This window comes from Coffea arabica, chromosome 2c (assembly GCF_036785885.1).
Source record: "Coffea arabica cultivar ET-39 chromosome 2c, Coffea Arabica ET-39 HiFi, whole genome shotgun sequence".
NCBI classification, from domain to species: Eukaryota; Viridiplantae; Streptophyta; class Magnoliopsida; order Gentianales; family Rubiaceae; genus Coffea; species Coffea arabica.
Window position 1 is genome coordinate 39711098 of NC_092312.1, and position 27208 is coordinate 39738305.

General features: G+C 35.5%; 2 protein-coding genes and 1 long non-coding RNA gene across 3 annotated transcripts; all 3 read right to left on the reverse strand.

The window, feature by feature from the left end:
* Positions 1 to 2233: 2233 nt before the first annotated feature.
* Positions 2234 to 5611, reverse strand: LOC113697159 (uncharacterized). The gene is made up of 3 exons (XM_027216638.2): positions 4858 to 5611; positions 2875 to 3172; positions 2234 to 2459 (listed from the first exon to the last, which is right to left on the reverse strand). The coding sequence occupies exons 1-3, from the start codon at positions 5509 to 5511 to the stop codon at positions 2392 to 2394; spliced, it is 1020 nt and encodes a 339-aa protein (XP_027072439.2). The 5' UTR covers positions 5512 to 5611; the 3' UTR covers positions 2234 to 2391.
* Positions 5612 to 15635: 10024 nt separating this feature from the next.
* Positions 15636 to 16154, reverse strand: LOC140035661 (uncharacterized). The gene is made up of 2 exons (XM_072076973.1): positions 15816 to 16154; positions 15636 to 15761 (listed from the first exon to the last, which is right to left on the reverse strand). The coding sequence occupies exons 1-2, from the start codon at positions 16152 to 16154 to the stop codon at positions 15636 to 15638; spliced, it is 465 nt and encodes a 154-aa protein (XP_071933074.1).
* Positions 16155 to 20766: 4612 nt separating this feature from the next.
* On the reverse strand, positions 20767 to 22420 carry LOC140035939 (uncharacterized). Its single transcript, XR_011839833.1, has 2 exons — positions 21907 to 22420; positions 20767 to 21412 (listed from the first exon to the last, which is right to left on the reverse strand). It is a non-coding gene; the product is annotated as an uncharacterized lncRNA (long non-coding RNA).
* Positions 22421 to 27208: the final 4788 nt, after the last annotated feature.

A 27208-nucleotide genomic window follows, 5' to 3' on the forward strand; every position in this document is an offset into this window, starting at 1 on the left:
TTTATTACACTTTTACCCCCTCACCTTCTAAATTAATATCACGTGCCTATTTGTTTCTATTTTTATCTTCTAAAATTCACTAGTCATCTTGGACTGTGGGTAAAAGTGGAACAAAAATAAAGTTTCTCTCCTAAAATTCATTTTTTACTACTCTTTTCAAAAGTGGCTGACAATGATACCAAAGTTGTCATTCCAGAGGTGCTAGGTGTGATTTCAAAAACATTGAGGGTACTAGGTGTGATTAAAAGAAATCTCAGGAGAGGTTTCTGATATTAACCCATATTACAATTACAGCTTATAATGTTACCAGTGAAAGGTAATTGCCAGAGATTAAAAAAAATAGTAGGAAAACCAAAATTGTTAGAAATTAAGGAAGCAAAAGAGTGAGAACATGTTGAGAAACAAATACTGGAAAGCACTTTTACCTGAGAGGATGAGAATGATCATTGCAAAATGAATAGCTTAAGTTGTACTGAGCTTAGTGTTTTAAGAAAACTGCATATACACTTTGCAAGTAGATTCTTTGCTTCCTTAGAGCCATGAGCAGTTAAGCACAATAGTAATGTTGCCCGTCTGATCGATCTTTTGCAAGTATGAGAAAAAGAACAAGAACTTTATAGAAAAATGTCATCAGTATTGATTGGAGCCAGCTTGAAGTCCTCCAATTCCACTTGTCTTAAGAGGCACCAAGTGGATGCGACCGAGATTTACAGAAAAATTTTCTATATTCCCTAAAAGTAACGAGCTTTGTCAAAGAAATTACAAGGATGGTACATAGTTCATATCCTCCAGTTTTCCAAAATAATTCTAGAATAAAGTAACGAGCATTACCAAAGAAATCACAAAGATAGCGCATAATTCATAATCTTCAGTTTCCCAAAATAATTCTAGAATAAAGTCTTCATATGCTCTTTTCTCCCAACTGAAGATGGCAAAATGAACGGTGGGATCTGCTTGGGTTTGAAATGGAATCGAGTATTATGGGTTAGACCCAATTTTATCCGTATGTGTTCTGAGATTAATTTGGGCGGGATCACTTTAGAATGGATTTAGATTAATCTTGTCTAATATCCAAATCTATTTCTTGTATTCTATTTTCCTTTAATTCGTTTTTTATTTTTATATAACTTTAATATTTTTTATTCATTAAATTTCGTTTGATCTTATTGTGAATTTATATTTTTCTGAATTCTTTTTTCCTCAAATTTTCTTTTATTTATTTTCTATGTATATATATATATATTTTTTTTTTAAATCTTTGATTTCCAATGTTGCTAAATTTTAATTGAGAAAAAATAAGTCCTAAGAAAACTTGAAAATACTTGTATATATGATTATAAAGAAATGCCATTATATAGGCTTTGTATTTTTGCTACTGGAGTTTGTGGAAAAACATCATGGCTAGTTAAATTAGTTGTAACCCAACAACAAGGCACAAGGACGAAATTTTAGTTGCTTTAAAACTTTTCACATATGCACCAGAGGCACATCAACCTGAATGCTTTAACCTGAACAAGAAAAAAATAACACAATTTCCTATATTTTATTTCACTTTAACGGCTAGCAATTTTTCAGAATCATTTTGTCTAGGTAACTAGATAGTTTAATTTAAAACTCAATCTAGAATTATTATCTTAATATTTTCCTTGCAATACAGAAAGAAATGAGAACAAGAGACAGGAGAATAGGATTTGAGGACAAAAGAATTTCTAACCACATGACCCTACTTTATTCCCCACACCTTTAGCAACAACAACAACAAAGTTTATTCATTTAGAAGAAAGGAATTTTTGGTTAAATTAAATTTGTGTGAGATGCTTGGACCCAATGAGTACCCAAGTATTTTCCAAAAATTCTTATCAATTGATGGATATAAATGGATTAGTCCCATTTCAAATCCAATTTCAAAATTAGAATATTCATTCTGCTCAAAGTCCCTTTGGGTATGAGTAGTGCAGATTGCAAATCGCTACTCCCAACCACCCAAAACAAATAAAAAATAAAAAAAAAATCTTGAACTGCCCTAGTATTTTGGCACTCCACTGTAAGCCTATTATTCTCACCAGCATAGAGTCAAAAAGATGCAAAGCGGAAAGTAACCCAATGGATAGAAAACAGCAGGATTTGCCTTCAAGACTTGTTTATGGTATGTTTAGAACAACAGAGAGAATAAACCAACTTACCAATTAACTACAGGTACAACGGAAGGGAAGAACGTACATGAGGAAGAAAGTTTTAGAAAAATACACATTTTACCATTACCAGCACAACATATATTTAAGCAGTCAAAACTGCAGCAATTACATCTCAGTGAAAACATATATAAAGAGACACATGCGGAAAAAAAATATAGTCAAGGTCTTTACTACATCCTTCAGCCAAAAGGCAGTGTCATGACTCTCTATCTAGCATCTCCTGGTTATTACCAAGTGTTGTGTTTCCAATCTGTGATCGTTTTGCTGTCAACAGAGAAGAATGAACAGAATTATCATCAAAATTGTACATAAATCCATCATATCAAGAGGCAAGCGCACAAACAATTAAAATTCTTTGAAGAAAGAATTAATCAACTTAGTATTGTCTCCTCAAAAATTTTAAATCCGGGTTTTTTGTCAACTTCACTTTCAGCATCTTTTCTTAACTACTCCATTCATCCATCACAATTTTTGTGAGATTTTCAAATTTTTCATTGCTAGTTTAACTGAGTTAGCAGCTCAGGCATAACAGCATTATGTTGTTGGTCCAGTTAAAGAGAACGCCTTCAGAGACCAATAATTAAGATTAACTAACCCTCATTTACATGGTAATAAAAAACAATGACAAGCTGAAGTTTGTCATATAAACCTGGAAATACAGTGCAAATTCTATACTCACTTCGGAAAGATGATCCAGCAAGGCAAGTCAGCCTGGACTTTGTTTTAGCCTCAGCCAGTGGATCTGGTCGCCCCCGGTAAGCCATGCGAACATCCCAAACACGAATAACCCCGTCAGACGAAGCAGATGCTACTAGATACGGTTCATCCTCAGGAGCAGGACCTCCACTGTGGGAAAGCACAACAATACCTTTCACACGGGCTGAATGTGCATCTTCAATGCTATATGCAACTTTTCCCGAATTTGTATCCCATGCGGTAATATTCCTATCCTCTCCACCAGTAAACAGAATCCCATCCTGGCAACCATCTCAATTAGCTTTCACATTTCAATAAAGAAACAATTGCAGTACTCCAGCAAGACAACTACCTCAAACAGATAAGATATACAAGTTTCACAAATAATGAAACGCACCATGCCAAATGGTCAACGGGTTAAAAAGAGTACTAATGATTGACTTCATTTAAATTGCAATTTTTCTCTAAAAAATAAGGATATAAGCTGCACATGCTCTTGGCAAGTGCGTCAGCTGCCACAATTAGCCAAATGTCACCTAATCCCAGTTTTCTTGCAGCTGCACTAATTTTGGGGGTGGATTCAGAAGATAAAGTAACTCAATGGCATGGTATTAAACACTAAATGATTAAGCCCATAAACTAGTCAATGAATACCAATCAATTCGGAGCTATACTATCTAGTTGTGACAACTCTTGTCAGGTACATTTTCTAAGATGCTTGAAGAACTGCTAGCATTGAGTCAAACAGGAGATTTTACTAAAGGAAATCAAAAAATAATAAAAAAAAATGCATCTCCAATGTATTGAGTACTTGCAATCTTTGTTTTTACTTGCCAAAGAGCTCTTCTTTTAAGTCAATTATAGCTAGAATTACAACTTATTCAGCATCACAAGCATCAAGCTCTTTTTGGTAAAAGCCTATATATGATGCAAACAAGGCAATCAATTTCATATACACACAAGGAGATTATATGCCAAGACAATTGAGAAGGCTATGGTTTCTTCCTTAAGGTGCAAGAGGACCCAATAAGGGAAATTGGGAAAAGACCAAAATTGATTCCTTCAGAGTTACGAAGCCAAACCACTTCTATCATAAACCAAATCACAATTACAAAGGCAACTCTCTCAGAGCAAAACTGAAAAGCCAAAACCCAATGATGTTCAACTGAACATCAGCATTGAAAGTCACTTCATGTTTTAAATCTCTGATTCTAAAAGTTTGTGTACATCTTTTATATCTTTTTTTCTTAAAATGAAGAACTCCTTTCAATTGCTTGCCCTGATCATTAATTTCCAGCACATTAGTTGCTTAAACTTGTACACCTTTTGATAAGATAATCTCATTGCATCACCACCTATATCTCACGTTAAAGTTACTACATAAGGAAGAAGAGAAGAACTTGTATCTCCTGTGACCCCCTTTACTTGTGGAGTTTATAAACATAGCATTTTCCAAGAAAATGCCTTCATTGAACTTTCTGATGAAACACATACATTTCCACATACTTGTATACAATCTAAACACAAGTGGATCTTTGGCCTCTGCATGCATATCTCATGTCCTTGGAGTAGTCAAAAAGTGCATTACTAGGATTAAGGCCAAATTTTGGCATTCAAATCAAAACGTTATGCTAAACACCTGACTGGAAATTGGAATAGCTCCAACCATCAGCTACAGCCTAATGTGTGGCTTCATTTAACATTTCAGGCAGATCATACAAGCAGCAGTTTTTCCATCACCATTGATATATAACCAACCATAAGAAGAAATACCTCAGCTTTTCAACCAACCAAAAATGAATGTCAATTTAATAGGGGCAATGAAAAAGAGACCAAACAACCTTTCTACCACGAATAACCACAGCATATAACTAAAACAAATACCCAAAAATGGAAAAGCAAAATCAATTCACAAAATTGACAATTGCACGTGTCCAGTAATATCAAAACCAGGGGAAATGCTTACTGCTCCAGGAGCAGCACAAAGAACCCTTTTCTTGATATCTAATTCAGCAACTATTTTCGCGTCCTCTGACTCGTGGATATTAATTTTATCATCCAAAACCATAAAAAATTTCTCCCCACTCCCGCTAAACCTAACTATGGAAGCTTCTTTTCCCAGTCTGCAACAAAAACTCCTCCGTCCTCTCAGCAAATTCACCATAGCCAAGCACTCATCTCTCCCAACGGACAGCGCTAACGTCCCGGAAGGGTGAACAGAGAGATCATTCACCCCCTTTTTATGCACACTCTTGACAGTTTTCAAATGAACGAAAGGGTCCGCATCGTAGATGATGACGGCGCCGTCATCCGCGGCGGCAATGAGGTTCCGTGGGAGGGCGAGGGCGGAGGAAGGCGGGGTGAAGAAGCAGAGGGAGGTGATGCTGGAGGAGTAGTGGAGAGAGCCGATTTCAGAAGAGGTTGAGAGGTCATAGATTTTGATGGTGTCGTCGGAGCCTCCTGTCACTGCGGCCGAACCAGATACGGCGGCGCACTTAATTGGGGAGAGGTGAGCGGGAAAGGAGAAGAGCGGGTTTAGAGAGAAAGATTGAGGGTGCTTTTGGGATTTCAGCTTGAATCCCCATAAGAAGCGCTCATAAGAGCCTGCTATTAGACTCATCTTCCTTCCTCCTGGGTTTCGTGAGAGGGATGAGGAAGAGGAAAATAGCAGGGTTTAAGCTGTTATTTCTTTTCTTAAACCCTCGTGTTGACCGGTTTTGGTTAGGTCATGCCACTGACTTCAATATATGGTTCTTTAATTTTTTTTTTCTTTTTTTTAAATTTTTCTGGGTAAGTTCATCGGTTGTTTTATTTTTTATTTTTTGGGGCGAAGTTTATTGCTATCTTAGGTCTCAATCTCTGCGTCATGGCCAAAATATCCAAACGTGTCAAAATTGAATCCAAATTTCTGTTAGAAACTTCCTTCACTTGTTTATAGCGGTTTCAACTTGATTTTTTTTCTTATTCCAAACTTCTTAAACGTCTTTTCAAAACAATATTTTCTGTACACATTTTAAAACTCTTTCAAGTCCTTTTTCTAAATGCTGTGAGAACATACATAAAACACTAATTAAAATAATTAATTTTGCATTTTCACCTCAAACCATGATTAGAATACAAAAATTCTAATAAAACCCTAAAATAACTACTTTTACACACAAATACGTAACAAATTAACTTAAACACATGTGCAAATAATATAAAATATGACACTTATCAAATGTTTCTCACCTTATGATGTGAGCAGGGAGTCTCAAAGTTTTAGGCCATTTCTTCATTTAAGGGGTTGCTCAAGCTAGGCATTAGAATTATTTACTTGGTTGTTTTTTTTTTTTTTGTTACATTCGGCCAGCTTTGCCGCTATTTGTGGTTCGAATTTAGCTAGTAGTTACTTTATGTTATTGTCGTAACTTTTCCAAGTTATTTTAGGAATTTTAAGGGTCGGCCAGCTTAAGGAAACTTGGGGGCTGAGAATTGTCATGTGTTTTCTTAGTTTGAGTAAGTTTCATGTCTTATAAACCCTATAAATAAGGTTAAATGTTTTTCAGCAATAACAAGTGGTATTTTCCAGAAAATTAACCTGAGAGAAAGCTCTCTTAGCTTTTTGAGCACGCCTAAGCACTTTAGAATTTTCTTGAGTGTTTGGTTTATCAATCAAGAAATGCACTTGATTGTAGCGCCATACTACCTTTTCTTGGGTTCGCTAGTTCGTTTAGTTGTAGGTCAAAATCATATTAACATTTGGAACCACGGAGATTAGAAGGGTCCATATAGGAATTCTGCCGCTCAAACTATTCACCAAAGATTTGGGACTTGTTAACGCAAATTTCGTTCCTTCAACGGAATTCATATCAATTGGGATCAGAGCTAGTTGGTAATTTTTAGGTTATACCCCTTCATTTTTACTCAAATTCGTTAGTTCTTTTCGATTTTGTGTCATTCGGTGTTATTTCTAGTGATCCGTTAGGGTTCTTGTTCATCACATCTTAGGGTTTTGTGTCACATTAGAGTTCTTGTTGAAATGTGTGTGAAACTTTTAGTCGTTTGTTTCTTCTTGTTTCCATCCAGTTTTGAGTCAATTTGTGTTATTTATTCATGGTATTGTTCCAGTTAAAAAAAAAGTGAAGTCGTGTTAGGGTTTCTGAAGTTAACCTTGTTTTAGGATTTCTTGTTTTGTTATGTTAGTTGTTCCTTTGTCCCGTGGCATTCTTTAATTTCTGGGGTCTTCAAAATCTGGCTTTATTTTTGTTGCATCCGAGTCAAAAAAAAATTCTGTCGTCCTTTTTTGAAGAAACCCAAGAGTGTGATCCTAGCATTTCTTGTTCATGAAGTGGTGCAATTAGAATTACGAACTGACCGTGCTTCTTTCTTCGAATTTTGAGACAAAACTTGGGATTTTTTGAACTTCTTGATTGCTAAAGAAACAATCTTGAATTTCTTGAGGTGTTAAGTTACCGTTCTTGAAGCCTTGTGAAACCGTAAATCCTTTGTCTTGGGGAATTCGAAGAAACAACTGAGCTGTTGGGGTCTAATCTTCGAAACTTTCTTTGTTTCTTAAATCCTTGAATCACCTTCATAATTGTTTTGTGGGAATCTTGAAACTAGCTGGGGTTTTTGGGATCGAATCTTCGATCAATAAAAACTGCAAAAATCCTACCTACGCAACTCCTAGTGTTTATCGTTCAAGTTCTTGGCTGTTGTATCAAAAAAAATTATTACAGCCACGAATTTGATCCATAAAGTGACCAGAAAAAGGTGTTGGTTGTGTTTTTTGGAAGGTCAAAATTGGCTGGACAACCAAATTAAAAAAAAACGCAACAACTTTCCAAATTACAATCGGATTCCTTTTGTTAGAACAATCTGATAGCTAGTTGGCAAATTCTTTTGGAAATTCGTTGAATACATCCTATCTAATCCTTGTTTCATTGGGAAAAGGGGTTTATTTTCATAAGAGAAAAATGCAATTTGGTACCTAAACTTTGACGCACGAGCGGTTTTAGTTCCCAAATTTTGGACGAAAATAAATTTGGTACTCGAACTTTCAAATTTTGAGCACATTAAGTACCCTTGACGATTTTTTCCCAAATTATTACTGGAAAAAGCCATGTGACAGTCACGTGTTCGGCCAAAATGGAATAAAAAAAGGTCAAAAATGTAGTTTTGGTACCTAAACTTTGACGCACGAGCGGTTTTAGTCCCCAAATTTTGGACGAAAACAAATTTGGTACCTGAACTTTCAAATTTTGAGCACATTAAGTACCCTTGACGATTTCTTCCCAAATTATTATCGAAAAGAGCCATATGACAGCCACGTATCCGGCCACAATTGTATAAAAAAAGGCCCAAAAAATGTCAAATGCCATTCTAATACTAAGTATTAAATTTAAGAACTAATAGTGTAATAAAGAAAAAATTCAAGGACTAAATAACATCACGTGAGTCAACAAAACCCAAGAACTGATACAAATGAGTTCCAATTCCAATACATTAATCTAAGAATCAAGTCACAAAATTTGTCTGGAATTGGAGCTCATTTGTATCGGTACTTGGGTTTTGTTGACTCATGTGATGTTATTTAGTCCTTGAATTTTTTCTTTATTACGCTATTAGTCCTTTAATTTAATACTTAGTATTATAATGGCATTTGACCTTTTTTAGCCTTTTTTTTTATACAATTATGGCCGGACACGTGACTGTCATATGACTTTTTTTGGCAACAATTTGGGAAAAAATCATCAAGGGTACTTAATGTGCTCAAAATTTGAAAGTTCGGCTACCAAATTTGTTTTCTTCCAAAATTTGGGGACTAAAACCGCTCGTGCGTCAAAGTTTAGGTACCAAAACTGCATTTTTTGCCTTTTTTAATTCCATTTTGGCCGGACACGTGACAGTCACATAGCTTTTTCCGGTAACAATTTGGGAAAAAATCGTCAAGGGTACTTAATGTGCTCAAAATTTGAAAGTTCAAGTACCAAATTTATTTTTGTCCAAAATTTGGAGACTAAAACTGCTCGTGCGTCAAAATTTAGGTACCAAAACTGCATTTTTCTTTTTTCATAATTATTCCAAGAATTCCAACTACAAGGCAGTTTCCTAATTGCTACACTATACACTAGCATCGGGTCCTTCCTTTCCTAGTGTTCTAGTGTTGGATCAATAACCAGTTTTTGTGTCATTATTTCTAACTTATTTCCAGTAGTTTTTAGTCCTAATTTTGTCCTTAAATTCCAGATTATCAAGTGTCAAATTTCCAGATGTGGTCTTGTTCATTCTAGTCATTGTTGTGTCATTAATCAAGTAGTTGATTGAGTCATTTAAGCTAGTAATTTCTAGTGAATTTCCAGCTTCATTCTTGTTCCAAAACTCGAATTTCCTCCTCAAAATTTCTAGAATTGTGTCATCCCTTGTTGCTACAAGGAAGAAATGCAACATAACGGGTATAAAAAACTAAAATTCGTAACATAATTTTCCTTCTTATAGGGGGATAATAACATGTTAAGGTTAAGAAGTCATATTCGCCCATTTTTCATATTCGAAGGGTGACTCTTCTAATCTTGGCAAATAAATGAACTAACCTATTTTTCTAATTAGCTAAATGAAATGCAAATTTAAATAATATGGTTTGCACATATAGGAACAAGGGAATAATATAGGAGGACATATCATGCAAATGAAAATAATCTAAAATGGCAAAACTACATGAAAATACAATAAATGTCACACAAAGTATGAATCTTGTGCATGGATGGCCTATGGGTCTAATATTAGACTAACCCATTTCTACAAGTCCTCACTAGCATTGGACTTGTGAGAAATCGGAGAGAAAAACCACTAGCGTTGAACTAGTGCGGTGACGTCATGCACTCATTTTAAATAAACAAAACATAGAGCATAATCAAAACAAATGAACACATAGAGCACATAAAGCACATAAGCATAATATTTAAATGCAAATCCTAAGAAAAGCAAATAAAACACATGAGCATATAAACACACTAACCCACAAGCACATAAGATTTAACTATTACATTGGGAGTATTAACTACAATTTAAAAGGGGAAATAAAAGATAATAAATCTATTTAATTTATCTATTATGTTTATCTAACTAATTACATTTCTTGCAAAAATAAAATCTATCTATTACGTTACCTATCTAATTACATTTCTTTCACAAAAAAATATAACATATCTATTACATTTTGGGCATTTAAATGCCCCCCAAATAATTATAAGGCTTAAATTAAATAAACAAACATAAAAATGAATAAAACTTAAAATAAATAAATAAATAAATAAAAACACATAAAACACATAGGAGTTCATAGCTAAAATTTAGAGAGTAATAGGGGTGTAGACAAATAAATTTTATTTAATTTGTTTAGTCAAGATTTATTAAAATTAAATTGATCTTGATTAAGTTAAATTAAATCATAAAAGTCCATTATATTTTGGACTAACAAATTGAGCCAATATTATATGAGCTATTAAATCAAATTAAATTTGAGATGTCCATTTAAACTGAAGTGAATTAATTCATTTATTAATTCACAATGAACTATTATAGTGGGCTTACTATGTAAGTCCAATTTAAATGGATTTCTTGAATTATAAGTCATCCAAAATGTTGGAAGGTTCTAGAGAGTTTTCTTGAGGACCTAACCTACATATTTTGGCTATAAATAGAGATCTTCCCTCAACACAAAAGACATTGAAATTCCTAAATTTTAGAGAAACTCTATCAAATTTTCAAGAATTTTCCCCTTAAATTCAAATCCAACTCAAGTTAAACAAATCTTCTTTCCATTCGTGTTGAAAATTTAAAGATTCTAATATTCAACGTCATCATCAAATCATTCGTTTTCGATGCCAAAATTATAGGAAACACCCTCTTGGTCAGAAACCAACCCTTCTCGACCCTTTAATTGAAGTCATTTGAAAATAAGAATCAAGGATTAATTTCTTTGGTTCAAGAATTTTAAGAGATTATAACCCTCTTATTATTTGATTTAATATATTTGATATTTATGCAAGTTTTTTTTTTGCCTTTTATTTAGGTAACGAAAGTTGTGCTTACAAATATTTGGTACACCCAGTGGGTTCATCTCTATGTCTCATCTCTTCCTTTTTACAAGCTGTTATTTCAAGACATCACTAATGGACTCAAAGAAGGAAAGTGTTGGCCTTGAAGATTAAATCTTTGTTGCTCCTACAAATAAAGAGGCACGATATGTTGGTCCCGTGACAAGGAGCAAGATTAATGCATTTGCGCAAAAAGTTAAAGAGGATGATGCTACCATCCAAGAGGAGAATCTTGAAGTATTGCCTAGTGACGAGGATGACCACGACTCAAGTTTCAATGACTTAAGTGACTCAATTAGTTTTGTGGTGAAACATGTGATGATGACCAACACTACAACTGTTGAAGATCAAATTTCTAATTTGACCAAGATTTTTGAAGGGCTGGCTATTCATGTGCAAAATTGAGATGCTAAGATTACCAAATTAATGGACATGTTGGAACGCATAAGTGAGAATAGTCCAAACACACCTAAGCAGCAATTCAAGATGCAGGATGAGGTCGAAACATCTTCAAAATCTGAGGAAAAATACGTTTCAAAGTCCTATTTAATGAAGGAGATTTCAGTCTCTCCTGATGGCACAATTCATGTTGACACTCTTAAGGAGTTCATTGAAGGCACAATAAAAAATAAACATGTTGGGGCCTCTAAGACATTCAAAACTTATGCCGAACCATACACTGCAAGAGTTTATGGTTAAAGATGTTTGACGGGTACCAACCTCCAAAGTTCCAATAGTTTGATGGCAAGGGCAATCCTAAACAACACATTGCACACTTTGTAAGGACGTGTAATGATACTGGCACTAATGGCAATTTGCTTGTCAAGCAATTTGTTCATTCATTAAAAGGTAATGTCTTTGATTGATATACTAATCTTGAACCTAGTTCTATTGATAGTTGGGAGCAGTTAGAGTAAGAATTTTTAAATCGCTTTTATAGTATGAAATGGATTGTTAGCATAACTGAACTCTCCAATGCATGACAATGGAAGGATGAACTAGTTGTCAATTTCATTGAGTGTTGGAGGACTCTAAATCTAAATTGCAAAGATCAAATCTCTAAATCATTCGCGATCAAGATGTGTATCCAAGGCATGCATTAGGGACTCCACTACATTTTACAAGAAATACAAACCGAGACTTTTGATGAGTTATCAACAAAAACTCACAAAATGGAGATTAATCTTGATGGGCAAGGGCCATTCATTTGTTATTGATTCTCATGAAATCATGGAGAAGTCACAATCAAAGAATGGGGGCACGACTTCTACAAATTTTAAAGAATCCATGATAGCAAGTATTGTACCGATCAAAGCCTCTTCAAAGAAAAGAAGAAAAGTGACTCTAAAGTCCAGTCATTTACAAGAAGGTGGGGGCAAAAGAGAAACCTTCGAAGATATGCAAGAAAAACAGTATCCATTTAATGACTCTGATGTCCCAAGAATACTTGATGATCTTTCACAAGCGGAACTTATTGAGTTATCAAGGTCAAGGCATCCTGACCTTCGAGGATAAAAATAATGTATGCACGTATGAAGTGCTTCCTTCGAGGGGAGGGATTGAATACCATTAAATATGCATAAAGGCTCTACGGTAATTACCCCCCACTAAGATGTAAAGCGTGATATAAGTAAATAAATGAAAGTAAATAATCAAACCATTCATCACATACGTGAAGAAAGGGAAACAAATGCGATTGTGAAATGTAAAAGATTCTAAAAAGAAAAATTCAATCTAAAATATCCAAATATGATAAGCGAAATGGTTAGAAAAGGAAAAGACGACTAAACAAGTGCTTAGACTCAATAGTGATTCCCCAGTGGAGTCGCCAATCTGTTGCACCCCATTTTTTGTGATAAAAAGGTTTTTGCAAAAAATGTGTTTTTCATTTGAAAAAAAATAAGCAAAAAGGGGCATAAAATGGGACCTTAAAAATGTGATAGTTTGGACCCAAAATTTAGTCTAAAAAGGGTTTTAGAAAAAGGAGTCGCCACTTGGTATCGAATTTAAGTATACCAAGTCACCCAAAATATTTTTGATCAAAAATAAAATAAAACCCTTTTTGACAACTTTAGATCTTTGAAAATGAGAGAAATTGAGTTCAAACATCATAATTAAAGAAAGGAGAGACAAAGGTTCGATCAGTTCAAACCTTAGGTACCCTTTTAATCTAGTCTAAGCGAGTTGCGAAGTTTAATCAAAATTTTTCGAATCTAATCTTTAAACTGATCACGTTTGGATGTTTCTATTTGGATGTAAACCTAAACTTAAAGAAGATATCAAAAGAAAGCAAAGTGTTCATTCAAGATCTAACGAGTACCAATCCAATTAATTGCAAAGTCCAAATAATTTTTTAAAGAGGTCACGAATATGCAAAAATGAGACTCAAAAGAAATAAAATTTATAATATATATATAGAAGTATATATAACCAAAAAGATTGGAATGCAACATAATGGGTACGGAAAACAAAAAAAACTCGTGACACAATTTTCTTTCTTATAGGGGGATTAATGGAATATTTAAGTTAGAAAGTTATAATTTTCCATTTTTCATGTTCATAAAGTGATTCTTCTAATCTAGGCAAGCAAATGAACTAACTTTTTTCTAATTTCCTAAATGAGACGCAATTCTAAATGATATGGTTCACACATGTAGAGGGTAAGGGAATAATATAAGAGGAAATATCATGCAAATGAGAAAAGATCCTAAAATAGAAAAGTATGCATGAAATGGAATAAAAAACACAGAATACATGAATCCAGTGCATGGATAACCTAAGAGTATAGTATTGGACTAACTCATTTCTAGAATTTTTTATCAGCGTTAGACTAGTATAGTGACATCATACATTCATCATTTATAATAAGGCATATAAAACATCGACTAAAGCAAATAAACACATAGGATCACATAGAGCATATAACACATAAGCATGATATCTAGAAACAAAATCCTAAGAAAATTGGATAAAACAAATAAGCACATAAACACACGAAACCTATCTATTACAATGGGAGATCTAACTACAATCGAAAATGGAAGTATTAAAAAATAAATCTATCTACCTTATATATTATATTTAGGGACCTAATTACAATCTAAAATTGAAAAATTTAGTAAAATAAATCTATCTATCCTATCAATTACATTAGTCTATCTAATTACAATTTTTACAAAAACATTACCTATCTATTACATGTTAAACTATTTAAGTACCTCCCAGATAATTATAAAATTAACTAAAAAATATTTAAAAATTTGAATAAAATTTAAAATAAATAAATAACAAAAACATGTAAAATCATATAAACATATAGGAGCATATAGAAACACATAAGAATATATAATCGAAATTTAAAAAATAATAGGGGTACCTCCCTTTTGAAGTGGTGACTAAATGAGGTAAGGATGCCCTATGTATATTCAGAATCGACAAAAGAATCACGACACCAATTTAATTGGAAACAAAAAATATACTAAATTCACATTATTATGTTAAAAAAGTAAATAAACTGAAAACACGCAAAAGTTACAATTTAAATGCATGCGAGAGAAGCATAATTAACAATTATAATTGAGAACTCAAAAAACTATTAGAGACTAAATTACAAAAATAGAAAGTTTTTAGGTCAAAATATAATTTTTCAAAAGATTAGGGGTCAAAAATTAAATCAAGATAAAGTTTAAGGGGCCAAAATATAATTAAATTAAGGGTCAAAATGAAAGAAATCTAAAATATTTGGACCACAATAAAATTACTCAAAAAAATTAGGGGCAAATTGTAAAAATCGTTTCTGATTTGAGAAAAATGCAAACAAAACAAATTAGGGCTATCATTTTTTATAGTACCCGGGCCAGACTACTCTAACCCAAAAGAAAAATGCAAGCCATTCCATAAAAAAAAAATGAGCAAACTCAATTGAAATTTAAACAAACTTAAATATAATGCAAATATTGGGTTTAACTCCAAAACCCAGTTACAAGCCCAATAAAAAAACAAAACACAAGCCCAACCAGAAATAAATAAACAAGCCCAACGTTTTTTTTTCTTCTTTTCTTTCTTTTCTTTTTTCTTTTTCTCTTCTTCTTTCTCACTGTTGTGGTACAGAACCAGAATTGTTGCAGGAAATAGAAATAAGTAGACTTCAGAAATGAATTAAGCAGGTTTGCAGACACAATGAATTCAAACGAACACCTTCATTGCATTCATTAACTTTTAATTCAAAATACAGAATCAGACTTGGCGGGAAAAGTGTAGAAGGGGAAAACAGAACGTAGGAAACTTGAAGAGAAAGGAAATACAAAGAGGAAATCCTCTCTGATTACAATAGCAAGATTTCAGCTAAAAAGTGAAATGGACATTACATGATCCTATCGTTTTATACTACTAACAATCTAACTAACTACTCTCAATGGCTAATGGGCGAGCAACATGTGGCGGAGGGAATCTTTCAATTGGTTTGGTCCCCAGCTTCAGCAGAGATCGCATGAACCCAGTAAAAGCGCGGTTCCCTGGGCGCGTCTTCTCCTGCTGCGTTTGTCAAATCCACGCCTCCTTCATAGTCTCCTCATGCCTTCCTTCTCCCTGTGTAATGCTAGTTTCTGATCACGCCTTCCCAGTTACCCTTCTAGCCAGCCTCACGCCTTCCCTTCTTTGTCCTTCACGTTTTCTGACTTTTGACTTCATTACAATACTCCCCCTGGAAATCAATCTTGTCCTCAAGATTGAAACCTGGGAAACTGTCTCTTAATCCCTTCAGCCTCCTCCCATGTAGCTTCTGCAGGATCTGTACCCCACCAGTGGATTAACCACTGTACTACAGCAGCATTGCCCTTTTCACCATCCTTCTATCAAGCACTTCCACTGGCTCAACCTTCCAATGCCCCTTCTCATCTATTTCAGGTAGCTGGAGGGTAGGAGTGGCCTTGTCACCCACCTTCTTCTTGAGTAGGGATACATGGAAAACAGGATGCACCCTGGAGGTGGTAGGTAGTTGTAATCTGTAAGCTACATTCCCAATCCTCTTCTCTATCCTGTAGGGACCAAAATACTTGGCCGTGAGCTTGGTATTTCCCCTTAGAGCAACTGAGCTTTGCCTATATGGTTGTAACCTCAGATACACCCAATCACCTTCCCTGAATTCTCTCTCACTCCTCCTTTCATCTGCATATTTCTTCATCCTCTACTGAGCTACCCTCAAGTTCTGTTTCAACATGTTGTCTATCTGCTGCCTTTCCTTGACATAGTCCCCCACTGCAACTACTCTGGTTTGCAGGTAGGGTCCCAGAGCTAGTTGGGGAGGGGGAATTCCATACAATGCCTCGAATGTGGTCATCTGTATTGCTGTGTGGTGGATGGTATTGTACCACCACTCTGCCAGAGACAGCCACTGGCTCCATCTCCTAGGTTCTAGATGAGTAAGCCATCTGAGGTACATTTCCAGCACCTGGTTTACCCTCTCAGTTTGGCCATCAGTCTGAGGGTGATAAGCTGTGCTGTAGTCTAATTTAGCTCCCAGCATAGTAAAAAGTTCCCCCCAGAATTGGCTGACAAATATCCTGTCCCTATCTGACAGCATGCTCTAGGGAATCCCATGCAGCTTACTGACATAATTAATGAAGAGCCTGGCTATCTTTGGAGCATCAAAAGGGTGTGCTATACTGATGAAGTGAGCATATTTGGTAAATCTGTCCACTACTACCATTATGGTGTCTTTCCCTTTTGATTTTGGTAATCCCTCAATGAAGTCTATAGTGACATGGCTCCATGAGTGTTCGGGAATAGGGAGTTGCAGTAGCCCAGGGTAAGCCACATGCTCATCTTTACACTTCCTACATGTGTCACACTCCAGAACAAAGTTCTTGATCTCTTTGTACATCGCTGGCCAGTAGAACAGTTGTTTGGCCCTCATGTAGCTAGCCTGGATAAATGAATGTCCTCCTATCTGGGAGTCATGTAAGGCAGTGATAAGTTTCCTTCTGATATCTCCTTGTCCTCCCACTACCAGCCTCTTTTTGTATCTGAAAACACCATCTTGGTAGGAGGGCTACAAACGAGCCGAACCGAGTCGAGCTTTGGCCTTATTGAGTCGAGCCTTAACTTAATTTCATCGAACTCGAACTCGACGAACTGGTAATTTTCGAGCTCGAGCTCGACTCGATTTGAGCCGAGCTCGAGCTCGAAAAAAATAAAAAATAATTATTTTATTTTTAAAAAAATAAATAAAATAATATTTTTTCTTAATAAATAATAAAATATTAAAGATATTTATGTAATTTTACTATTAAAAATAAAAATTAAAAAAATAAATACATATATACTCGAGCTTGCGAGTCGGCTCGTGAGCTAATGAGTTTAATGTTTTGAACTCGAGCTCGACTCTGGCTCGACCAGCTCGAGCTCGATCAATATCGAGCTCGAGTCGAGCTTGAATCGAGCCGCTCGCAAGCCGCTCGATTCGTTTGCACCCCTAGGTAGGAGTAGTCTGGTACTTGAGAAGGAGTCAGTAGTGCCTAGGAAATTGTTCCTTGAACCCACGCATCCTCCTTGTAACTCTCCATCACTTCACTGATCCAAGCAGGCACGGCATTGGAGATGGTTTTGCATTCACCTGCCTCATCCCTGCCCTACCTAGAGAGAGCATCAGCTGCAATATTGTCCTTCCCCTTTTTGTAATGTATTTCATAGCTCAGTCCCAGCAATTTGGTGAGCCATTTCTGTTGAAGAGGTGTAGTGATCCTCTGCTCTAGCAAGGAATTTAAGCTTTGATGGTCAGTGAGTATGATGAAGTGATGTCCCTCTAGGTAGTGTCTCCACTTGGTCACAGCAATCACCAATGCGAGTAGCTCTTTTTCATATATAGATAACCCCATGTTCTTCTGTCCTAGGGCCTGACTGAGGTAAGAAATGGGTTTCCTGTTTTGCATCAGTACAGCTCCTATGCCTTGGTGGCAGGCATCTGTTTCAATAATGAATGGTTGGGTGAAATCAGGCATAGCCAATATAGGGGTGCTACACATGGCTCTTTTCAGCTCTTGGAAAGCCTCCTCTGAATCCTCCCCCCACTGAAAGTTGTCCTTCTTCAATAGGTTTGTCAAAGGTTTGGCTATGGCTCCATACCCTTTGACAAACCTTCTGTAGTAGCCTGTTAACCCCAGAAACCCCCTCAGCTGCTTGACATTCTTTGGCCTGGGGCATTTCTCCATGCATTCCACTTTCATAGGGTCAGCTTGAACTCCCTCTACTGATATGATGTGTCCCAAATATTCTACATGTAACTGTGCAAAAGAGCACTTGCTCATCTTAGCATGTAGCTGGTGCTGCCTTAGTACATCTAGTACTTCAGTAATATGTTTGACATGCATCTCCATGGTGGGGCTATAGACTAGGATATCGTCAAAGAATACCAGAACATGCTTCCTCATCTGTTCTTGGAAGACCTGGTTCATCAGGCTCTGGAAGGTTGCAGGAGCATTGGTCAAGCCAAATGGCATGACTTTGAACTCATAGAGTCCTTGGTGAGTTCTGAAGGCAGTTTTTGGAATGTCTTCCACCTTGACTCTGATTTGGAAGTATCCTGCTCTTAGATCAATCTTAGTGAAGTACTTAGCCCCATGTAGCTCATCTATCAGTTCCTCAATCAGAGGCATAGGAAACTTGTTCTTCACTGTCAATTCATTTAGCTGCCTGTAATCCACACAAAACCTCCAAGTTCCATCCTTCTTCTTCACTAGCAGCACTGGGGAAGCAAATGGGCTACTGCTAGGTTGTATGATCCCCATTTCCAACATTTCTTTCACTAACTTCTCGATTTCTGTCTTCTGTACATATGGACACCTGTATGGCCTCACCTGGAAAGGCTTGGCTTCTTCCTTTAACACAATTTGGTGATCATGGCTCCTGGTTGGAGGCATTCCCTTTGGTTCTGCAAAAACATCTCTGTATTGCTCTATTACCTGGCTGATCTCAGTAGGTATCTGATCTGAATTCCCCTCTCCTTCTACTGCTACTAATTGAGCTATCACCCCATATGTTTGCCTCTTTAACCACTTCTCTATTCTACTCCCTTTTTGCATTTTCAGCTCAGTGTTGGTGCTCTTCCCAAGCAGCACTACTTCTTGTCTTCCCTTGCAGATCTTCATGTTGAGTTCCTTAAAGTTGAATTCTATGGGACTGTGTTTGGCTACCCAATCCACTCCTAAGATCATGTCATAGCCACCCAACTTCAAGGTGTTGAAGGGGTATTGGAACTTATGGCCCTGCATTTCCCATTGCAATAACCTATCTAACCCCCTTGAGCCCACTCTCTCTCCATTAGCTACATTTACTATCAGTGTAGGTCCCTGTGTCCCCAATTTCAGTTCCCTTGCCAACTGCTCATCTATGAAGCAATGTGTACTGCCACTATCTATTAAGGCAGTAATCTGCCTACCTCTCACCAACCCCCCTAGTTTGATGGTTTTGTGTCCCATTCCCCCAGCCAAAGCATGGACAGACACCTCTATGTGTTCATCAGTCAAGTCCCCATTAATACAGTCACGGTAGATCTCCTCCTCCTGTCCCTTGCTCTCCTCCGCAACCTCAATTTCCCCAGCCAATAAGAAATGCACATGAGACTGTTTGCATACATGGTCCAAAGTGTAGGGTTCAGCACATTTATAGCATAGTCCCTTTTCTCTTCTCAGGTTGAACTCTGTGAGGGATATTTTCTTAAATTGGCTCTGACTAGTTGCATTTTGGTCATGGAATCTGTTTGGGTGGTTGGAGTTGTTTTGGTTCCATTTAGGGTGGGGTAGAGTTTTACTGTGGGTTTTTTGGTTATTAAAACTAGATGTGACAGGTTTTTGCATTCTCTGGATAGCTTTGAGGTTTTTTTTCCTGGAGCTTTGCCATCTCTATTGCAACAGCCAAAGTCTCAGGTTTAGACATCTTTACCATATTAACTATTTCTTCATTCAATCCACTCATGAAGCATGCCTTATAGTAAGAGTCAGATAAATGGGGCAAGGGTGGCATTACTAGAGCTTTGAGCATCTCAAACTTCTCAAGGTATTCAGCCACGAATCCAGATTGCACCAGTTTGTTGAACTCTTCAATAGCTTCCTCTAGACTCCCTTCTCCAAATCTGATACTCAGAGCAGTAGATAACTCTGACCAGGGAATCGCCTCTCTACAATGGAAGACTCCATGGAACCAAATGTCTGCTCTGTCTCTAAAATAGAGCTCAGCCATCTCAGCCTTCATGTCCTCTTCTATTCCATGTATTTTGAAGTATTTGTTAGCCTTCCTGATCCACTCCCTTGGGTTATCACCATAAAAAATTGGCAGATCCATTTTAGGCAACCTGTTATTGGTCTTGGTCTCCCTTTTAACAAAGGCTTCCTTCTGAGATTCCAACTTGGACTCATCAGGCCGAGCTCCTTCTCTTGAGCTGATACCTCCCTCCAGTTCTTTTCCTCGATCACTGACCTTAGCCATCAACTGAGCCATCATGTTCATCATTCCTTCATATTTTTGGTCCAATCCTTTCAGCAACTTTTCAGTAGTATCCTGTCTGAACTCCATTGTCCTGATTGCTTGTTCCATTCCCTCACTCTTGTTGGTAAAGGTCCTGACCACACTCCCTAACTCCACTACGTCTCTCCTCAGTGTTTCATCCTAATTTGTTGTCATCCCTATGGCTCGCAATCAAGCTCTAATACCACTATTGTGGTACAGAACCAGAATTGTTGCAGGAAATGGAAATAAGTAGACTTCAGAAATGAATTAAGCAGGTTTGCAGACACAATGAATTCAAACGAACACCTTCATTGCATTCATTAACTTTTAATTCAAAATACAGAATCAGACTTGGCGAGAAAAGTGTAGAAGGGGAAAACATAATGTAGGAAACTTGAAGAGAAAGGAAATACAAAGAGGAAATCCTCTCTGATTACAATAGCAAGATTTCAGCTAAAAAGTGAAATGGACATTACATGATCCTATCGTTTTATACTACTAACAATCTAACTAACTACTCTCAATGGCTAATGGGCGAGCAACACATGGCGGAGGGAAGCTTTCAGTTGGTTTGGTCCCCAGCTTCAGCAGAGATCGCATGAACCCAGCAAAAGCATGGTTCCCTGGGCGCGCCTTCTCTTGCTGCGTTTGCCAAATCCACACCTCCTTCATAGTCTCCTCACGCCTTCCTTCTCCCTGTGTAATGATAGTTTCTGATCGCGCCTTCCCAGTTACCCTTCTGGCCAGCCTCACGCCTTCCCTTCTTTGTCCTTCACGCTTTCTGACTTTTGACTTCATTACACTCACCTCCTGTGAGCCATGGCAGACACCAGCGCCACTGCCACCGGACCGCCGCCAGCCGCTGGCGACTTCTCCGATCGTAAAATTTCACCCAAATACACCTCCCCACTCGATTTTTCGCGTAAAATCCGTTTTCCACTTAGTTTTCGCAAAAAAATGCACAAAAAGGGGGTTAAAAACCTAATTTACAGTTGGGTTTACATTTTTCTAATTCAATCAAATCTTCACTAAAACTCGTGAAAAATATAGCAAAACTTACAAAATCTACAACACTACAGTAAAAAAAATGATGAATTAAAGCAAAACAGTCCCAACTTTAAAAAAACCAATTTCATGCTTTCCAGGCTAAGAACTCAAAAATTTTCGTTAATAAAAAAAATTCCAGGCCATGAACTAGTTAATGTCCTCTGTCTCGACAAAATATATACACGAAATTGGCTTCTTTAATTCGGTTCCTTATTGAGATATTTTATCAAACACATAGAATGCATACAAAAGAACCACTTTTCTTTTCCCCAATCTTGTTTGTGACCTATCCCAATATCTCAAACAACAAAAGAAACCAGCAAAAATAAGAAAAAATTAAACAACAAAAACATGGATTTAATACGATTAAAAGCTGAAAAAAATACCTCAATGAAAGTGGTAGTTCCTTGGTTAACATTTTTTATGAAATTCCTAGGCCTCAACCGTCCCTTTGTTTTCTTTGTTTGCTTCCTTTCCTCCACTTTTCCTATCCTATCTTCTTATTGGCTTGTGTGTGTGGTTGTTTGTAGTGTGTGTGAGTGTAAAAGGAGAGAGGGAGCCAAGAGGATTTGGGAGATTGAAGGAAAAAAATGTCCTAGTTGTGTTAGTGCAAGTGGGTGTTGTGCTAGTGTGTGTGCATTTTTGTGTGAGAATCCGAGAGGAAGAAAGAGAAGGAGGTGTGTTGTGTGTAATTTTGGGAGAGAGGAGGGCCGAGAGAGGGAGTTGAAGTTGGTGAGTTTTGTTGTGAGAAAATTTTTGAGAAAGCGGGAAAGAGATGGCTGAGAGAGAGAGAGAAAGAAATTGTAGAGTGGGTGTGCTTGGTTGGTAATGATGAATTTTGTACCAATATGAAAGAAAAAAGAGGAATGGGAGATTGAGCGCCAATTTGGATAATAGTAGTGTATTTGGTGAAAGAAAAATGATTAGGGTGTACGGGTTTGATAAAAGTTTGTAAAAATTTTTCTTCTTTTTCTTTTTCTTTTTTTAGACAAAAAATCCTACAAAACAAGAAAAATAGACATTCAAATGCATATAAATAAATGACCCCCTAAAAAGACAAAATTTTAAGAAAATATAAAAAAAAGACAAAAATTTGGTGTCTACAATGATGTTAATTGCTATCTTTACACTTAAATGTTATACCTATTCATATTGACATTACAAAAGCAAATAAATTGGGTATTCATCCAGTGTTCTTTATATTTTCATGATTAGAAAGATGGAATATTCTTATTCTCATAATAAATAAGGAAGTTGCATCATATGTGCTTGAACTCTTATTTTGATCAACTCTTATTTTGATGATACTTTTACATACCTCTTGGTGCCTATTTATATTTTTTAAAATAGGTAAGGATGAGTAAAAATTACTTTGAAAATATTTCTTTACATGATTCTCTTGTGTGTACTTGTTAATATGCTTTTGAAGGAAAGTAACTACTTGAATGTGATTCATCTCCTTTTTCTTACTTGATTTACATAGTTATTTGATTTTCTTACTTGATTTCATCTCCTATTTCTTTACATAGTTATTTTTAAAAATTCAAAAAAATATAAAAAAAAAGACAAAAATTTGGTGTCTACAATGATGTTATTTGCCATCTTTACACTTAAATGTTATATCTATTCATATTAACATTACAAAAGAAAATAAATTGGGTATCTATCCAGTGTTCTTTATATTTTCATGATTAGAAAGATGGAATATCCTTATTCTCACAATAAATGAGGAAGTTGCATCATATGTGCTTGAACTCTTATTTTGATGATACTTTTACGTACCTCTTGGTGCCTATTTATATTTTTTAAAATAGATAAGGATGAGTAAAAATTACTTTAAAAATATTTCTTTACATGATTCTCTTGTGTGTACTTGTTAATATGCTTTTGAAGGAAAGTAACTACTTGAATGCGATTCATCTCCTTTTTCTTACTTGATTTACATATGTGTTTGGACAGGAGATTATTTACCCAAATATATTTGCTTACATCATCATCACAATTTTCAATACACTTTTTTATCTTCTCAATTACCTTCTTATTTCACATACATCACATCACAAAAAGTGTTACAGTAAAAATATCTCAAATAATTTACAATTCAAATAGTTATTTGAAATTGGAGATATTTGATGAGAATGATGATGAAATTTGATGGGGCTTTAATCATAGGGGGAGTTTTACTTGCAACTTATCTTCGTACTTGCACGATTAATTTTTTATGACGCCAAAAGAGGAAGTAGATTGAATAATATTTCTTTGAAGGTGGCTTGTACTTAAGGGGAGTTTATTGAGTTTATTTCATCAAAAAAATCATTACTTTATTTGTCATCATAAAATAGGGAGAGATTGAAACTTAGGTTGATCAATCCTTTGTTTTGAAGATAACGAAACAAAATGATCATTTGGACTAATATTTTTACATGAAAAATGATTTAAGATAGGGTCTTGGTCCATTGGAATTGGAAGGAATGAAGGTCAAGAAGAAATAGAAGATGTCCGTGTTTGTTGGACGCAAGCCCCTTGGATCGGCCATTCCATAAATTTGAGAATAACACCTCAACATTCTGACCTTTGTCAAATGCAAAACTTGTCGGACACACAAACTCTATTGGTCATCCGACAAGAGCTGAGAACATATTATCAAACGCACACATCGGACGCAGAGAAGAGGATAGGACGTCCGATACTCCTAATGGCCAATTTTCTAATAGATAGTTTCTTAACAGTTGGAAAAGTTTTTGGGGCAAAGTTTTACCATCTAAAAATACTTCCAAGTATGAGAAGAAGAAACACTTTTGCCAATTTTCTAATAGCTAGTTTCTTAACAGTTGGAAAAGTTTTTGGGGCAAAGTTTTACCATCTAAAAATACCTCCAAGTATGAGAAGAAGAAGATTTCAAGAATGATTCTTTAGTAGAAAAAAAATACTTTGAATATTGTATAGATGTGGGAAAGCTCTTAGGTTTATAAGGTTTCTCATTGATCAGAAGTAAAACCCTATATAAGGTGAGTCTCACTTGTAAGTAGTTCTTAATTGGTTAAATGAACTTTCTATTATAACTAGTTGAGGTATAACTAGGAGAATTGTAAAACTCCTTGGCTCAACTAAAGGTATTTAAAGTGAGCCTTTACTTGTACAAGTTGGTTAACATCACCATCAATTGAAGAAGTTAGTTGATTGATTCAAGTTTGGCAAAACTTAGAAGTCTGTCGGTTTGCATTTCTATCTTTTACCCTTTTTTTTACTACTTAATTGTGCAATCTTTGCTGAGTTTTATTGAATTAATTGAGTCATTTGCTCTATCTTTATGAGTTTTTATTTGAAACATTTTCATTAGGTGAATATTTGCAATTACTCGCATGATTTTTATTCATCCTAATTCACCTCCCTCTTAGGTTGCTCTAGGGCCTTAGACAATTTAACCACACAATAAATGAAAAAAAAGTGAAAAACAAAATAAAAGGAATGCAAACCTATCACATTCCATTTGTAACTTATTCAATTGATGGTGAAGCAAACCACCTTGTACATAAGAAGGTTCACTCTTTACTCACTTTAAACACCCCATAGTTGAACCAAAGAATTTTATGACTTCCCTCAAGTCAACCCTTACTATGCCACAATTGAATGATTTCACAAATACAATGAAGAACAATCTTGACTCTTAACTTTTCAACCTCACTACTAATTACAACTATACAAAGCAGAGTATTTTTTTTTCACAAAATCACTCTTAGAAACTTGTAACTATTGTAAGCAAAAGTCTCTCAATGTTTCAGATCTCTTGATATTTTTAGGGAATGAAATTTTGGTCTAAAAAAGCTCTTCTATGGTCATAAAAGTAGGTTTTGAAAAACTAGCTATTGGAGCTGTCAGACGTTCGATCCCAATGCTTTATGTCCAAACCACGCGTCCAACACCCTATTGGATGTTTGATCCAAAAAGTCCACATCCAACACCACATCCAAAGGTTTTGTTGAGCTATCCTTCGTTGGGAATTTCAAACGAACAATAGGTGGTTCGAGGTGTGACCGACAAAAATAAAGAGTCTCCAAAAAACTTAGCCAACTTGCCCGAAGTTCGATAGGTAATTTGTGCATCCGAGCCATCATCTGGCCATCAAAGTTCATATTTTCTTCATTTTTTGGACGTTCGATCTTGAGTGGTATGTTGCATTCCAACTTATTTTTCTTCATTCTTTTCCTTGTTGAGTTTGGACCTGTTTCTAACAAATTTCTCATGAACAACCATTAGTTCAAATCATCATTTTTGCCTTGTTAATCATCAAAATCAAGGATTGATCAATCTAAATTTTCAATCTCCCCCTTTTTGGCTTGTTGACTTTGGACTGTTTCTAGAAAATTTATCATGAACAACCATTAGTCCAAATCATCATTTTGATTCGTTAATCATTAAAACCAAGGACCAATCAACTTCAGTCTTCAACTTCCCTCTTTTTGATGATGACAAGCAAAATGATGATTTCTTTGATAAATTCATATAGACTCCCCCTTACTATATGGTATCTCAAATGATAGAATTCAAGTTAAAGTCTCCTTAAGTATAAACTCAACACTTTAAGAAATATCATTCCATCTTCTCCCCCTGTTGACATCATCAAAATAAAGTATGTAAGTATGAAGAGAAGTTGTTCATGAAGAAGGAATCAAGCATATTCTATAATCAAGCGCCACAACAAAAAGGTTCTCATAAGGTAAAATATTGGGCTCCCCCTAATCAAGTATCTCGCCAATAGAATAAACATGTAAATTAAGTAAGGATATGGGTATGAATCAAAATAAAGGAATTATTCCCTTCAAAGGCATATGATCAAGTACATATAAGGAAATTCATCAAAAAAGATCATTTTCAAAATAAATTTTGCTCATTCTTAGAATTGCTCCTCCTAACCGAAAAAAAATGCATCAATAAGAACCAAGGATTATATAAATCTATCATCAAAACAAGATTTGATCAATAATTAAGCACATGTTATACAATTAGCTCGTTTATTGTAAGGTTAAGAACATTCCATCTTTCTAATCATGAATGAAGATATGAAGAACACTAGATGGGTATCTAATTCATTTTCTTTTGTGATGCCAAAATGCATAGATATATCATTTAATTACAAATTTAACGAATAACATCACAATCATTTAACTTGCACAAAATAATATGCTAAGTTTAACTAATTTAGGATAGAATGCTCTTATACATGAAATAAGAGATACATTGTATGTAGTGGTTAAACTATATCAAAGTTACATAACTTGCATAGTTCACATCCAAGGCTCATAGCAAATATACATAAATAATTCTCTACCACATAAGGCTCTTGGTAAAGCTTCTCCCTTCTTTTACAAATCATGAATATATTTGAAATACATTTAAGAATTATAATCAAGAATTTATATGTCCAAACACATCATTTTGAATTACATATTCACACATATCATATATATGAATAGAACTTTAAAGCAATTAGACATTTATATCCATGTTTTCTATTCTCATAGGAGTGCAAATCGTGATACAGATCAATCAAGCATTGAAGCATAACTTATTTGCCTCATACACAATTTGAGGTAAGAAAGTTAATTTCTAAAAGTATACCTCAATAACATTCCATCTACTTATATTGGTTATCATCCTCATTGCCCAAGGTAGATGCTTGCTTTAACA

Coding starts and splice junctions, on each gene's coding strand:
- LOC113697159 (XM_027216638.2), bottom strand. CDS start 5,511: ATGAGTCTAATAGCAGGCTCTTATGAGCGCTTCTTATGGGGATTCAAG. Junction 3,173..4,857: donor TTTGTGCTGCTCCTGGAGCA/GTAAGCATTTCC, acceptor GATGGTTGCCAG/GATGGGATTCTGTTTACTGG. Junction 2,460..2,874: donor TGCTGGATCATCTTTCCGAA/GTGAGTATAGAA, acceptor CTCTGTTGACAG/CAAAACGATCACAGATTGGA.
- LOC140035661 (XM_072076973.1), bottom strand. CDS start 16,154: ATGAAGAAATATGCAGATGAAAGGAGGAGTGAGAGAGAATTCAGGGAA. Junction 15,762..15,815: donor AAGTGCTTGATAGAAGGATG/GTGAAAAGGGCA, acceptor GGTGGGGTACAG/ATCCTGCAGAAGCTACATGG.